Source organism: Aquarana catesbeiana, linkage group LG03, assembly GCF_042186555.1.
Source record: "Aquarana catesbeiana isolate 2022-GZ linkage group LG03, ASM4218655v1, whole genome shotgun sequence".
Taxonomy (NCBI): domain Eukaryota; kingdom Metazoa; phylum Chordata; class Amphibia; order Anura; family Ranidae; genus Aquarana; species Aquarana catesbeiana.
In genome coordinates, this window is record NC_133326.1 from 694,712,313 (window position 1) to 694,728,688 (window position 16,376).

The window sequence follows — 16,376 nt, forward strand, 5'->3', positions numbered from 1 at the left end:
GCCAAAGAGATTGCAAACAGATTGATTGACTTACTGCCATTGCTAATTCACTCTGACCAATCTGGCTTTACTAAAGGTCCCCAAACCTCTGACGCTATTCGCCGGATGATCAATATCATCCACCACACTTTTTCCCTGGATGCAGAGAAGGCATTTGACAGGGTCCATCTTCGTTACCTAGCTATGACCTTGGAGAAAATTGGTTTCCAAGGCCATATCCTCTGTGCAATAATGCCCTTATGCCCATGTCCATCATCCCAAGTATATTGTTCCTCCATGCTATCTGCATCCTTTAACATAACTAATGGCATGAGACAGGGCTGCCCCCTATAACCTCTAATTTGTAACTTGATGATGGAACCTCTGGCAAAAAAATATAGGTCCCAGCACGACATTTCAGGTTTCCTTATTGGCTCCGCAGAACACAAAATCAGCCTTTTTGCAGATGATTTCATCTTCATGCTAACCAATCCATTCTCTTCCCTGGCTTTGGTGCAAAAAATACTAGATGAATATATCTCTGGCTCTTACTATAAGATAAATGCATCCAAATCGCATATCCTACCTCTAGGAATGACAACACAGCAACAAACTTCCTTAAAGAGTAACTACCCTTATGCATGGACCACAGATTCCCTTACCTACTTGGGGGTCACCTTAACCAAATCAACATCCGCTCTATACCAAGTCAACTTTATTCCCTTTTTGAACAACCTCCCTAAGGAATTAGACAGTATCTCCAAACTAACACTTTCATGGTCTGGCTGACTGGCAGCATTTAAAATGTTTAAATGGCCTCTACTTTGTATAGCAACATAAAAAAGCTAGAAGTTCCCACACCACCCTAATAAAACACAGATCAGCAGGGGGGATGGGTTATATTAATTTTAGAGATAACTACAATGCTAAATTGAGTACATCGAGTACCATTGAAGCCCTCCAGATTCCTGGACATAACCTAAAAACTGGCTTCTTAGTTTACCTAAAATTAAGAAAATTAACAAAAGTATCTCCCCAACCATCTATGCCTCCATAGCAGCTTTCAATTACTTCCTTGCCAAAGTCTCCAAGGGATCAAAAACATGTAAAATACCACATCCAATAGTCACTATAGCATTAATGATCCCCAACTTACACCTGTCCTCCAGGCAGGAAAAAGTATAACACAAGTTGCAGGTCTCTATTCAAACAATTTCCCCAAATCATTCTCATCACTGCAACAAGCATCCTCGCTTCCCACCAAGGACTATTTCAAATATATTCAAATAACCCACTGCCTGATACACAACCCCCAAATTCATAAAGATATACCTGAAGGAGTGTGGCAATTCCTATCATATAGTAAACCCTCCTCCAAAGGCATCTCGCTATTTTATAACACACTAAAAGACAAATCCTCTTTAAACAAGCTCCCACCTATGGAAAAATGGGAAAGGGACATAGGCTGTTCTTTTACTGACCACCAATGGCAAGGGGCACTGCTCTCCAGCCACAAAGTGGCATGCTCCTCCAACCTATGGGAACTCACTCATAAATTCAACTTCAGATGGTATATCACCCCATCTCAACTCCACATTTATGATTCATTTATACCACCCACATGTTGGAGACATTGTGGATATCCAGGGACTTTGTGTCATATACTATGGGAGTGCACCAAAACTGTCACATTTTGGAAAGAAGTGTTCCATATATTGACAGAGGTCACAGGTATCCCCATCTCCTGAATTTGCCTTGCTTAGCATTGGCATTAATAACCTTTCTCACCATTGTGTAACCATTCACATTCTGCTAGCAGTGAGAGCAACTATTGTTCGACATTGGAAATCTACTGATAATATTAATAAAGACAAGGTAGTACACATGGTGCACTAACATGGCTCATATGAATGTATGTATGCTACGGCTGAAGGCCATCTGTCCTCTAACATCAATAACTGGGCACCCTGGATCACCTGGTACCAAAGGCTTTACCATGTAGACTCTTAAAAAATATTCTCTCTTTATATTGTCTAACCTATAGAGGTTCAATACACTTTGTAATCTGATGTTTGATGCTTTTCACTCCTCATGCATATAATGTACCTGTACTTCAACTGCAACGTCGATGTTCGACAACCACTATACACATTTGTTTTTCCTGTATGTTCTTTTTTGTTTCTCAAAAATTCAATAAAAAACATTGAAACTAAAAACAAAAAAAACAAACTTGTTATACTTACCAGCTCTGTGCAGTGGTTTTGCACAGAGCAGCCTGGATCCTCCACATTCTGGGTCCCTCTTCGCTGCTCCTGGCCTCCTCCCTTATGTTGAGTGCCCCAACAGCAAGCAGCTTGCTATGGGGGCACCTGAGCCAAGACACTCGTGGACATCGCTGGAGAGAGATGAGGCTCAGGTAAGTAACAGGGAGTGCTGGGGAGGCTGCTACACACAGAAGTTTTTTTTATCTTAATGCACATGCATTAAGATAAAAAACCTTCTGCCTTTACAACTCCTTTAATATTTTTTCAATCCTACCTAAAGCACACTGAGCTTTGACCCTTGAACATTTACCTGACATTTGACTCTAACCTTGATCCTCAGCTTTTTCTCTGACCCTTACAATAACTTATATCTATATTATTATTACTATTATTATTTTGTTTTACACACAGGCTTTTTCTTACATTTTCTTTCAAAAAGATGGAATGTATTTTTTTTTCCATTCAAAAGGAGAAACAGAGTACAAGGGTGAGTTTTACAGTGTCATCACTCTGAAAGTTCATCACAGGCTTTCACATTGATCGCAAGCCTGTTCTTCTAGCTCTTGATCACTAGTATGAGACCCAGAGCTGTCAGTCACAGCTTGGTCTCCATGCTGAAAGTATATTACAGAATGCACTTCCATTTCTATTTTTCTATTGAAAATAGGCAAGGGATTGTCAAAAAGAGGCATTGGGAATTGGCACTGCCATGGGTAACATGTACCAAAGTAAAAAAAAAAAAATAAAGTGCTTTTAATAACACTTAAAATGAAACATTAACCCCTTTCCAACAGCCCAACTCAAAAGTGAAGTTGCAAAAGGGTGGACTTTACCGCCTACATCCCGCACATATACATCACTAGGCGGCCAATGTTTGTGTGCTGAGACAACTGTTGGTCTGGGCTAAAGATTAGTAACTGGCAGAACAGGCTTCCGATCAGGTGACCTCTGTGACTGTGATTGGCAATCCTTACCTCCCCTTGGGTGTTCAGAACTATGTAAATGCCTGTGCAGGTAGGAAGAGGTTAAAATGTAAAACTCTTTTAAATAACATGCCTGGGGGATGTCCTCACCCTGCCTGTGAAGTAGCGCATCTGTGCAATGTATACAGCCTACTACAAATACACTGACATTTACAAGGAAAAAAACTGTTTAAATTGCTAGTAAATGACAGCTCCCAGCCTCTTCATTCTGTTTTTAAACAAAGCATATGGGTATTCCCTTTATATGGGGGTGGATGGTATCTGTGAACCCTGTTAATTTTAAAGGGGATGGCTGTACAGAGCCTGATCTGAATGACTTAGTACCTTGTGACCACTGTGATGACCAATCACAGTGTTTATGTCAGAAACCATGAATCAGACTGAGATAGAAGTACAGTTAAATCACACTTGTTTAATAATAATAAAAAAACGTAAACAGAGTAAACGTTGTCAAAACTTAGCCAGAGTTCGGGAACCCAAACGGATAGTCAGACAAGCCAAAACGTCAGGGAGCCAGAGATGAGCGTTTTAGAACAGCAAGCAGGATCTGAAGCGAGAAGAAATGTCAGCCAAGCAAGTCTTTAGCAGGAACACAGGAGAACGTTTCTAGAGATGTGACCAAGGCGAAGGCAGAAATCATCTGGACTGGAAGGCTTAAGTAGGCAGGACTGATGAGCAGGATATTATCAACAAGTGAGTCGCTGTGGAGAGATAGGAGCTGGCAATTAGCCAACAGCTGAGCGGCCAGCTTTGAGAAGGAAGGGCTGTGCCCAGCCCTGACAGTTTACATGCTAGTGGTTACTAGACATGGGCCGAACACCCCACCCCCCCAACCTGAACGGCGAACCTCATTTAAATCTATGGGAGCCGAACAGGAAATTTTAAAAGTGCCCATTTTGAAGGCTTACTTTACATGCAAGTAATTGGCCATAAAAAGGGTATGGGGGTCTGGTTACTGCCCTGGGGGACATAGCTGAGCTATGATTAAGCACTATATATAGTGTGAAACGCGTTAGCTCTTTTGTTCTGCTGTGGCATGTATTTTTGTTTGTAGTTTTTGAATAAAAGGCATATTTGGAGTGCGGCTGTCCAGAACCACTTTTTATCTATTTTACAACAACTTTAAAATGTTAGTTTCTCCTTTACTCCTTTGTCTGGGTCACAATGATTATCACTGATAGTTTATCAGTAAAATAAAGGGGGAGGTTCACTCTCTTTATTTTTACTGATAACTGTCACTTAGGCAAGTGAAAGACAATCCAAGATTTTAAAATGGCACATGAAGATTAATAGTGGCGAAATCTTCCAATGATATTAATATACAATATCATTTATAAAGATCTTGATACCTGTAAGTGAGACCAAGAAGCAAACCAATAATTTCTTCAGTGCACCATTGTGCATTACTAGGAAGTTTTTAAAGGTGTCCATTAACAATGGAGAGTGGATAGTGCTATCCCCTCTCTGTTATACTTCCCAGTACTACTAAATGATGCAGCTTATTCATTGCATTGAGATCATGGTATGGAACCTATTGCATTCTCTTTGCTTAACGCAGCAGAGAGAACTCTGTGAATCAAGGAGAGACAGTCATTTAACTTTGACAGATCACATCATCAGTCTCTTCTCCATTCATTTTTATTGTGCTGAGAATTCCAAATCCAGTTCCGTGCATTGCACATTTTCAGGCAGGGGTATGATTACTGCATGACCATACTGCTGCTTTTTAAACTGACCCCCTAGCTTTGTATAGCTTTCTAAAGTTTTTAACTCTGATGTTTGACATTAAACAACAAGAAATGAAAGGCTGCAAGGGTCAAATGGTTTTACCCAGGGCTGTATCTATCGTGAGGCAAACAAGGCTATTGCCTTGGGTGGCATTTTTCAGTGGGGCGGCGCCATCCCCAGGCAGAAGGGACACCATGACTCTGTTCCCATAGCAGAGCTGGTCTTTCCTCCCTCACTGAACACACAGCAGTGGAAGGGGATACCTTGTCCTCTCCCCAGCAAACTGACATCCTACAGCAGCCACTGGAATAGTGGGGGGTGAGGGAGGGGGCAGGCGCAGCAATTAGTCTCGATCCAATGCCCCAGCTGGATTCCTATGTGTCGTGTATAAGCCCCCCGCCCGCAGACACCCACAACCACCGGGCAAGGGTTGTGGGGATGAGGCCCTTCACCCCATCAACATGGGGACAAGGTGCTTTGGGGGCTACCCCAAAGCACCCTCCCAATGTTGAGGGCATGTGATGTGGTATGGTTCAGGAGAGGGGGCGCTCTCTCATCCCCCCTCTTTTTCTGTGGCCTGCCAGGTTGCATGCTCCGATAAGGGTCTGGTATAGATTTTTGAAGGGACCCCATGCCATTTTTTTTTATTTTGACACGGGGTTCCCCTTAAAATCCATACTAGACCTGAAGGGCCTGATATGGAATTTAGGGGGACCCCCATGCATTTTTTTTTTAAATTCTGGTTCAGGGTTCCCCTGTGGGGGAATCCCATGCCATTTTTATCAATGAACTTTTATGTGTATTGTCGGACCGACAATTCATTATAGCCGCAAGTAGTTTTAAATTACTTTTCTTCCTTTACAAATGTCATCTTGCTGTTAGACTGTTCTAAATACTGGAAACATGCGCCCCTTTACAGGCATACTATAGACACCCCCCAGGTACAAAATTTAAAGGAATATTACACTTTTATTGTTTCACTTTAAGCATTATTAATATCACTGCTCCCAGAAAACCGTCAGTTTTTAAAACTTTTTTTGCATTAATCCATGTCCCCTGGGGCAGGACCCAGGTTCCCAAACACTTTTTATGACAATACCATGCATATAAGCCTTTAAAATTTGCACTTTTGATTTCTCCCATAGACTTTTAAAGGGTGTTCCTCAGCTTTCGAATTTTCTGCGAACACCCCAAATTGTTCGCTGTTCGGCAAACTGGCGAACAGCCAATGCTCGAATCGAACTCATGTTTGACCCGAACATAAAGCCCATCCCTACTGATCATAGAACACGTCTGTCCACAGACTCGGTGGACCGTTTGACTTTTATAAAAATTAATCAGTCCTGGATTACCAGCTGTGAAGGCCCTGATGCTGATGTCACTGTCTTTTTGGGATGTGGAATCTCTGGAGGACTTTAAGGCTGCCTAGCTTTGTTCAATCATTTCATCTGGAAGAATGTTTTTGGTATAGGTTTCATGGGCACAATTAACACCCAAAGACCAATTTTTCTGCACCTGTTTGACAGGTTCATATCATTACAATTTTTTACAGCAAGGCCAATTCTTGCTTTCATCAAAAGTACCTCTATAGGGTTACGGTGGGAAGGCCCCACCGACACCCAAAGACCAATTTTTCTGCACCTGTTTGACAGGTGCATATCATTGCAATATTTTACAGCAAGGCCAATTCTTGCTTTCATCAAGAGTACCTCTATAGGGTTACAGTCAGCAGGTGCCAAGGACACCCAAAGACCAATTTTTACGCACCCGTTACTTCTATCCAAAGTCAAAGTGACACCAGAATGTACCCAAAAAATCTCTAATCTTGTTCCCAGTGCACTACATTGTGGCCTCATCATACACACTGGCTCCCAGGCTGTTGTTAAGCAAATTAAAGGCAGCTTGCAAGGAAAATGTCATTTTGTTGGCTTTATAAATGCAATTATTGCTGCAGCAGATTCTAGACATGGTACAGATGTGCCACTTTACAGGTAGACTAAGGGGACCCCACAGGCACTATATTGGAATGAATTTTTCATTTTTATGCTTTCACTTTAAAAATCAAAAAATCATTGCTCATTTAAAAATGTTTTTTACAATCTTTTTTTTTAATTGATATATGTCCCCCAGGGCAGGACCCGAACCCATATAACCATTGTATGCCCAATTACTTGCATATAAGCCTTCAAAATTGGCACTTTTGATTTTTGACATTCGGGTCCCATTGACTTTAATGGGGTTTGTTATTCAGGTCTGAACTTTTGCAGTGTTTGAAAGTTCTGGTGCGAACCGAACAGGGGTCCATTCGGCCCATCCCTACATACAGTACTGTAACCAGAGCAGTGCAATGCTATCATAGTGGCACTATACTACACTGGGGAGGTGATCAGTCATTTTTTTTTTAACACTGTGATTGCTTATTACAGTGATGATCACTGTTATAAGCAATCATTTTTATGATTGGCATCTATTCACAGCCATTATATACTATTGGGATTACTGCAATTGGCCACAGCTATCATATGGTACAGTGTGCTGTGATTGGCCCTGTCTGGACCATGTAATGACTGTGACCAATCACAGAGATCATCACAATAGTACACAATGAATGGTTATGAATGAAAGCTGGCCCTGTCTGCACCATGTGATCACTGTGACCAATCACATAGATCATCACAATAGTACACAATGAATGGCTATGAATGAAAGTGATTCATTATGTACAACTGTCACATGATCACTGTGATTGGTCACAGCGATCACATGATACTGGGGCCGACCTGGTACACTGATCTGTCATCCGCTGTGTCTGGTGAACACAGCGGGTGACAGATTGAGCCCTGCATGGCTGCTAGAGCGTGCAGGATGCATGCAACTGGGAAGATGTTATAGGACTTCCTCCCAGAAGAAGGGAGCTCCCACCCAAATATGTCACATTACTAGACATGTGCATTTGTTTTCGTCCGAATGCATTTTCGTCTGAATTTCTGGTATTTTCGTTATCGTTTTAACAAATGATAACGAACGTGCAGAATACAAAAACCGAAAGATCTGACATAAACAAATGCTTTATTTTCATTTTCGTTGCGACAACAGTTCGATATAGATAGGAGATTCGACATGACACTGACAATAGCGATCGAACCTGTGGTCGAATGTGCCTAACCTTAGTTTTATTAGTCCAAGATTATTCTACATAGAGAGAAAAGATTCGACATTATAGAGACAATAGCAAAAAAGGTCGAATGTGCCTAACCTAACTCTATTAGGCCAAGATTATTCGACATAGAGAGAAAAGATTTGACGAAGTAGTCGCCGCGAGCGGACATTTATGGTCAAATGCTCCGCCCAAAGGCTATAGAAGAATTCTAATGTTGGTTGACTAGTAATAATAATTAATAAATATAATTATTACTAGTGTCATACAACATTAGAATTCTACTATAGCTTGTAGGCGGAACATTCAACCTGAAATATACGATTGCGGCGTTGTACAGTTTAGCTGCTCTGTCGAATCTTCTTAGAACATTCGACAGACACCATAAGCCTTCAATGACGGATTTGACCTTAATTATATCGGATTTTTGGATGAATGCATTTTTTTTAACGAAACTAAATAAATGAAAACGAATTTCGGGAGTAACTAAATAAATTTATTTTTCGGACGAAAATGAAATTCCGAAACAAAATATTTCAGTGTGCACATGTCTACATTACTATGGCTGGACAGGAAGCGGTTAATTATGTATTATGAAGAATCCCAAAAACTGCAGTAATCACCTTTATTACATTCATTTTGAAATAATGCATGTTTTATGTATTTCTTCTACCCTAAAAATGTATGAACTGTGCAAAAATGCAAAATAAAATCCATCTATCTTTCTGAACAGTTAAGCCTCTAGAGCAGCCTATCTAAATTCTTTTACCCCCATAAGTACCTTTAAAATAACTTTTAAGGCCTTGGGGCACTCTTGATAAAACCAGTTCATAGTTCCAAGTGGTGATAGTCTTAGAACTATGCAGACACCATCAAATGAGAGGTCAATAATTCCCAGCTTAGAGAACCCCCCACTGGAGAAACCTTAGGATCCCATGGAACTCTGGTTGAGAATGGCTGCTCTAGAAGGTTGAACTCACACCGCTAGCATTTTAAACTTTTCAAATGCTTTCTTGAAGTCTTTATTCCGTATGGTATAAATAGCTGGATTTAGCAATGGAGTCACCACAGTATAAAGTAGAGACAGAATTTTGCTTAAAATGACTAACTGACCATCTGTTGGAATCACATAAACAGAAATTAAAGTCCCATAAAATATTGAGACTGCAGTCAAGTGGGAGCTGCAGGTGAAGAAAGCCTTCTGTCTACCTTGTGCTGACTTGATTTGTAGAATTGTAAAAATAATGCATAGGTAAGATATCACTATTATTATAAATGGACAAGCAACTATAAAGAAGCACAATATGAGAGTCTGCATTCGAATTATGAAAGTATTTGAACATGAAAGGCCAACAAGAGGTGCAAAATCACAAAAGAAATGGTCAATGATATTAGACTTGCAGAAATGTAACCTGCAGATAGATACTGCATTGAGCAAGAGAATAAAATGTCCAATTGTCCAAGTTGAGACAATGGATATGATACAAAACAAATGATTTACTACAGAGTGATAGTGCAGCGGGTTACAGATAGCCACATATCGATCATAAGACATCACAGTGAGAAGAAGACACTCTGAGCATTCTATGGAACTGAAGAAACAAAACTGAGTAATACAGGAGGTAAGTGAGATAGATTCCCCTTCATGTATGGTAATATGAATCATATTTGGAAGGATGTCAGTAGCAAGTAAAATGTCTAGTATGGACAACTGAGTGAGGAAGATGTACATAGGAGACTGTAGATTTTTACTTATGGAAACTAGAGTAATTATTAAAGTATTTCCAAATAATATCAAACAGTAACAGAGTAGCAAAAGTGATGAAAACAGAATTTTGAAGTTATGAAGACCTGGGAAGCCCAGAAGTTGGATGGTGGTAATGTTATTTGTCAACATTTGCTTGTGATCTTTGCGTTGTGCTTAGGAAGTACTGAGATACTCAGAAACAGTTAAACTAGTATGAGGAAATAACTGAAAAAATAACATACAGAAATAACTGAAGGTTTGAAAACATTATTACATTCTTGAGGGCTGAATAGTAGACTAAAAAAAAAACAAGTATGTGCTATGCGGATGAAGAAAAGAAATTTATTAATTAATATACAATATATAACCCCTTCTCCGCACTTCAGATAGTGAAAATATTCAAACTACAGTAAAATAAAATGCAAAATAAAAACTCCCCCCAAAAAATCACTGTTGTTACTTTAACCCTTCTTTAAACAAATATCATAACGTAATTAAAAAATACAGTGCTCAAACCACTTGTAGCACTGTGAAAAATAAATAAACAAAAAATATATGTGTAAAATATATATAAAATAGTCCACTGTGCTCAAAGTGAAAAAAAAGCATAAAAGTCCAATGCATTCAGTCCAAAAAAAACTTTTAAGTAATTTTAAAGTAGCTTTAGACTTTGTGTTTATAAAATTAGTTCAAAGTTTCTTGGCACTGAATGCATTGGACTCTTATGCTTTGTTTAACCACTTCCCACCCGTAGCACATCATATGACGTTCTGGATTTTGAGTGGAGATATGTCCATGATGCCTGTCGATATTTTTTCACCCGGCGATTACCTGCAAAGTAAAAGCCATCATAGCAGCTCTTTAGCTGCTTGATTGATTTTTCAGGCAGCAGCCCCCCCCACCGCCGCCCACCAGTGCTTCTCCCAGCTTGCCCGTGAAATCAGGGAGATGGAGATTGAATTTGCCATTGGCAGAAGTTTACCATAGAGCTGGCCGTGGTCCAGATGGCCATCTCTATGATCCTTGGAGGCCGGAAGAGACATCACCCTAGGATCTCTGCTAAAAAAAATATATATATATATATATATATATATATATATATATATATATATATATATATATATATATATATATATATATATATATATATATATATATAATGTCTGGGGGTTCTGAATAACTCTCTAGCAAAAAAATATGATTTTTACATGCAGGAGAGGAATGCCAAGATTGGCTTGGTATGGAAGTGGTTATAAACATTTTTTTTTCCACTTTAAGCAAAGTGGACTTTATTTTATATATATTTTTTCATATATATTTTTGTTTATTTGTTTATATGTTTTTGTCACTGTGCTACTAGTGATTTGAGCACTATACTGTTTGATTACTTTATGATATTTATAAATTGATATACAGTACTACTTCTTTTATTTTTCCTTTTTTTTTACTAGGATCCTTCCACTTCAAGACTGCCCATAGTATATATACATGCTTACTTTGATGTCAAATAATGCTGTTATAACAGCAGTTAGCTGCCATACCCAGGTATTTTTTCATACTGTGGGCGATTTTCTTTCCGATAAAAGTGATCCCGGTGGTGGATTTACCAGTCGGCTAGCCTGGAACCGATCTGATGCTTTCTGTGGCTGGGTAGGAAGCTGAGTGAGGGAAAGATTGTCCCCACTAGGCTCTATGCCCTTGAAGGAACGGAGCGACGTCTGACGGGATGATTTTTTTGATCTCTTAAAGACAATATGACTTTTTTTTTCTTTAAAGTGTAAATGGGAGATCTGAGGTCTTTTTGACCCCAGATCTCACAATAAAGAGGCCCTGTCTTGCTTACTTCTATTACAAGGAAGGTTTACATTCTTAGTAATAGGAATAAATGTGATCACAATTTTTTTAAAGGGATAGTGTAAAAATAAAAAGTTAAATAAATAAGAAAAAAAAAATATTTTCAAGTGCCCCGTCCTTTCAAGTCACACCCACATATGTAAACAGTGTTCAAACCACACATCTGGGGTATCGCCATGATGGTTAGAGCGACAGCAATAATTCTTGCACTAGACCTCCTTTGTAACTCTAAACAGGTAACCTGTAAAAATGTTTAAAATGTCGCCTACAGATATTTTTAAGTACCGTAATTTGTCGCCAGTCCACGAGTATGCGCAATTTTAAAGCGTGACATGTTAGGTATCTATTTACTCGATGTAACATCATCTTTGACATTATGCAAAAAATTGGGCTAACTTTACTGTTTTTTTTTTTTTTTTTAATGCATGAAACTGTTTTTTTTGTTTGTAAGAACGCTGCGCTAATACGGTGTGACATAAAATATTGCAACGATTGCCATTTGATTCTCTAGGGCAGTGATTCTCAACCTTTCTAGTGCCTGGACCCCTTGATAAAATTTCCCAATTTGTGGGGACCCCAACTGTAAAATTTTCATAGCGTGAGTTGTCAGCACCCAAGGCAAGTAATTTGCGCCCCTAACTCAAGGACATTTAGCGCTCCCTGAGTCCCTTCCACTCTTACAATATTAAAACCCCTTATGGTACATTTTAGGATATACCGCTCTTTCTCTTTGTTCTCCTTTCTATTGCTCTCTATCCTAATTTCTTGTTTTTTTCCCCCATCCCTCTCTCTAGCCAACTTTCTTGTTCTTTATCTTATTCTTTCTCTCCCTTTTTCTTTCTTCCTCCCCCTCTTTTCTTCTCCCTTCCATGTTTTCTCTATTTTTTTCCTTCTCTTACTCCCTGGTGGGGGGGTGGGGGGAAATGGGATGAGTGGCAGTGCTGGCGGGGAGTTTGGATGAGTGACAGTGCTGGGGGGGGTTCTGATCAGCCAACTTAGGTTCTCTTGATCAAGGTCATCCGCTGATCTGAGAACTGTAGTGGGGACTTTTAATGGCAACTCTAATCACAGGTAATGCTACTCACTGTGACTCCAGTTCTGTGGTGTCCCTCAGCAGTGACACCTATGCCGAAATCAGGAGATGGGGTCTCCTCCAGCCCCTCCCACTTCACATTCCTCACCAGTCAGCTGACCTCTAGTCTCTGCCCCCCAGCCATGCTGTGAACTGAATGGGCGGCTGCAAAGAGGCTGAGTGGGCAGCCGCGGGCCCCAGGAACAGCCCAGCTGGGCGGCCGCGAAAAGGCTGGGAGAGCGGTACAGGCTTCAGGAACAGCCCAGGATTTGGTGACCCCTGGTAAATCTTCATTCGACTCCCGAGGGGGTCTCAACCCCCAGGTTGAGAACCACCGCTCTATGGTCTCTGCTAAAAAAAATATATATATTTATAATGTTTGGGGGTCCTAAGTAATTTTCTAGCAAAAAATACAAATTTAAACTTGTAAACAAAAAGTTCCAGAAAAGGCCCGGTCTTAAAGTGGTTAATTTGATTGGCCTTCTCCATTTATCGATGCCAAGGGTACCCTTACTATTAAAGATTTTTTGAACTATATGTAAACCCACTGCTATAATCCTATTTAAGCTTTAGCACGTCAATGTAATTTCGGTACTCACTTTTAAAATTAAAAAAAAAATGTAGCATTCATTTAAAATAATACGGGATGATCCTGCAATGAATATAGGGTGATAACACGCATGTCTGCCAGCTGTGCTCCTACATTGTCACCTTGTCACATGGGCATCGAGTGGAGACTACAAATGGCCTCTTCAACACACATTATGCAGGCATGGTCCACTATTGAGACCATCAGGAAAGCTCCTCTAAGAAATGCCATTCAGGCATCAATGTTGTTCCTGTAGATAGGATGTGGCTGCAAAGGATGAAAAAAAAGGTAAAACTTATTTTATTAAACACAAACATGCAATTGTACACAATGCTTTAGTGAACTAAATGTCATTCATTTAGGGCTTGCATCTACTTTATTTATACTTCCATAGATACAGTGAAATCTATTAATAAAACCAGTAGTAGTCTTTCCTAAGCGTGTTTAATCAATACTGACAAGCAAAGTAAAGTGAGAAAGAAGTGTAATCTGACCAAGTGTAACCTCCAAGCAAAGTGTGCAGTTGCAGTTTAAAAAGCAAAATCCATGGTTTAAAGTCAGTGACCTACGCACAGATTATTTATACACTTGAGCTATGTGCCAATTATGTCTTTTGAGAAAACATTGATGTATATTGTAGAATCCACAGAGACCATGCATGTTTTCCCTATTTCAGAACCATTGTTATCGAGACTGCATGTTATGTACATTATCAATATACTTTTGTATTTATAAATTATAGATCTATCAATAAAAATATGGATCTATCAAACAAGAATAGGTTACATTTGAAAATGTGAACAATTTTCTTTGAATTAATTTGATATTGGGATGAATGGATGAATGGGAAATGGATGGATGGATGGATGGATGGATGGATGGATGGATGGAAAAATAGACTTATGTATTAACTGAAGAAAATAGTTTTTAAAATTTCTTATGGCTACAACATGACCTTAAAAGGAGAAAAAATAATATAGCGCATATAATTGAGACATTAATCATTTTGTAATTGAATGTTATTAACCACTTAAGGACCGAGCCTCTTTCTGAGATTTGGTGTTTACAAGTTAAAAACAGTCTTTTTTGCTAGAAAATTACTTGGAACCCCCAAACATTATATATATATTTTTTCTAACATACCAGAGAATAAATTGGCGGTTGTTGCAATACTTTCTGTCACACCGTATTTGCGCACTTACAAGCGCACTTTTTTTGGAAAAAATACACTTTTTTGAGTTAAAAATTAAGACAACAGTAAAGTTAGCCCAATTTTTTTTACATTGTGAAAGATAATGTTACGCCGAGTAAATTGATACCCAACATGTCACGCTTCAAAATTGCGCCCGCTCTTGGAATGACGACAAACTTTTAACCTAAAAAATCTCCATAGGCAACGTTTAAAAAATTCTACAGGTTGCACGTTTAGACTTACAGAGGAGGTCTAGGGCTAGAATTATTACTCTCGCTCTACCGATTGTGGTGATACCTCACATGTATGGTTTAAATACTGTTTTAATATGCTCACATATGCGTTCAATTCTGTGCCCGAGCCTGGTGGGATAGGGTGCGTTTAATTTTTTTTTCTTATTTATTTTACCTATTATTTTATTTTTTTACACTGTTATTTTTTTTCTTTAATTGTGTCATTTTTATTCCTAATACAAGGAATGTAAACATCCCTTGTAATAGAAAAAAAAGCATGACAGGACCTCCTAAATATGAGATGTGGGGTCAAAAAGACCTCAGATCTCATATTTACACAAAAATGCAAAAAAAAAAAAAAGGATGTCATTTGAAAAAATAAAAATTTCCCTTTAAGATCTATGCGCAAAAGTGAAGTTTTGACGACGCTTCCGCCCTGCAGTGGTATGGAGATGGGTGGGGGCCATCTTCCCCCTCACTCATCTCCATGTCAAGCCAGGGACAGGACACGATCGCCTCTACCTCTGCTGAGGGCTCTGGTAAGCGGCGGAGGGCACCGGAGAGTGGCGGGGGCCCATCCCCCACCGCCGATAAAAGTGATCTTGCGGCAAATCCGCCGTAGAGACCACTTTTACCTTGAAGCAGACCACCCGCTGTAGAAGAGGATACAGGGGTTATGGTAGCTAGCTGCTGCCATAACAATGATACTCCTCTTCAAAGTAGCCACGTAAAAAATAGGCGGGCGGTCCGTAAGTGGTTAAAAATGACCTTTCCTTTTCAATCTGCAGCCAATGTAATTTTCTGAGAATACATTGCAATATGGCTACCTGGAGGTGTTCTGTACACAGTGTTTACTGACCACTCCTTAGAAACATCATTTCCTGCTTGTGTGATTGGCTCACCAATTTTCCCAGAAGTCTGCCTAAGATACAAGTCAGATTTCAGGCATCCCCTGCAACTAAAATGACATTTTTGGAGAGATACTTTCAATAGGAGCACGTCTAATGGGTTGCATGCCCAGCAGATTTCCTCATTAGTGCTCAGTGGCTCCACACCTGACTGATAATTATGAAACCACTCCCATTAGACCCACTCGGTACAGAGGCACAGACAAACACACATGGATTTCTTCAGAATAACAAAGGTTGTTATAATCCTTGCAATGTACAGAGATCACCCAGAGGGGAATGTTTTTTTCTCAACAATAGTGGAGTTACTCTTTAAATTTATTGAAGCAGCCATAGCTAGATAATTTGCCACAGCTCAGGTTCAAACTGTAATGAATTTCCACTTTATTTTGTGTCCAATCACAAAATGATTGACAAGATGGGCACTTGGGAGTTGGAAGCTAGAGTGTTGTGGGGCAGAAGGGCAGAGGCAATAACAGACATGACTGTAAAGTTGGGGTGTGTAGAAACTTTGTGCAAGTCAGAAATGTCTCCTGCTAAAGGAAAATACAATGTTTTCCTTTTCCTCTTGGCTTTCCTAAAGCTTAACCACTTGATCTCTGGAAGGTTTTACCCCCTCCAAGAACAGAGCATGATTGTTATTCGGCGCTGTGATAGTTTAACTGGCAAT

At 39.6% G+C, this 16,376-nt stretch overlaps 1 protein-coding gene across 1 annotated transcript; it reads right to left on the bottom strand.

Annotated features, from left to right (window-relative positions):
• Nucleotides 1-9,087: 9,087 nt before the first annotated feature.
• Nucleotides 9,088-9,843, bottom strand: LOC141134248 (olfactory receptor 5AS1-like). Its single transcript, XM_073623824.1, has one exon. The coding sequence runs from the start codon at nucleotides 9,841-9,843 to the stop codon at nucleotides 9,088-9,090; it is 756 nt and encodes a 251-aa protein (XP_073479925.1).
• Between the last annotated feature and the right edge of the window lie 6,533 nt (nucleotides 9,844-16,376).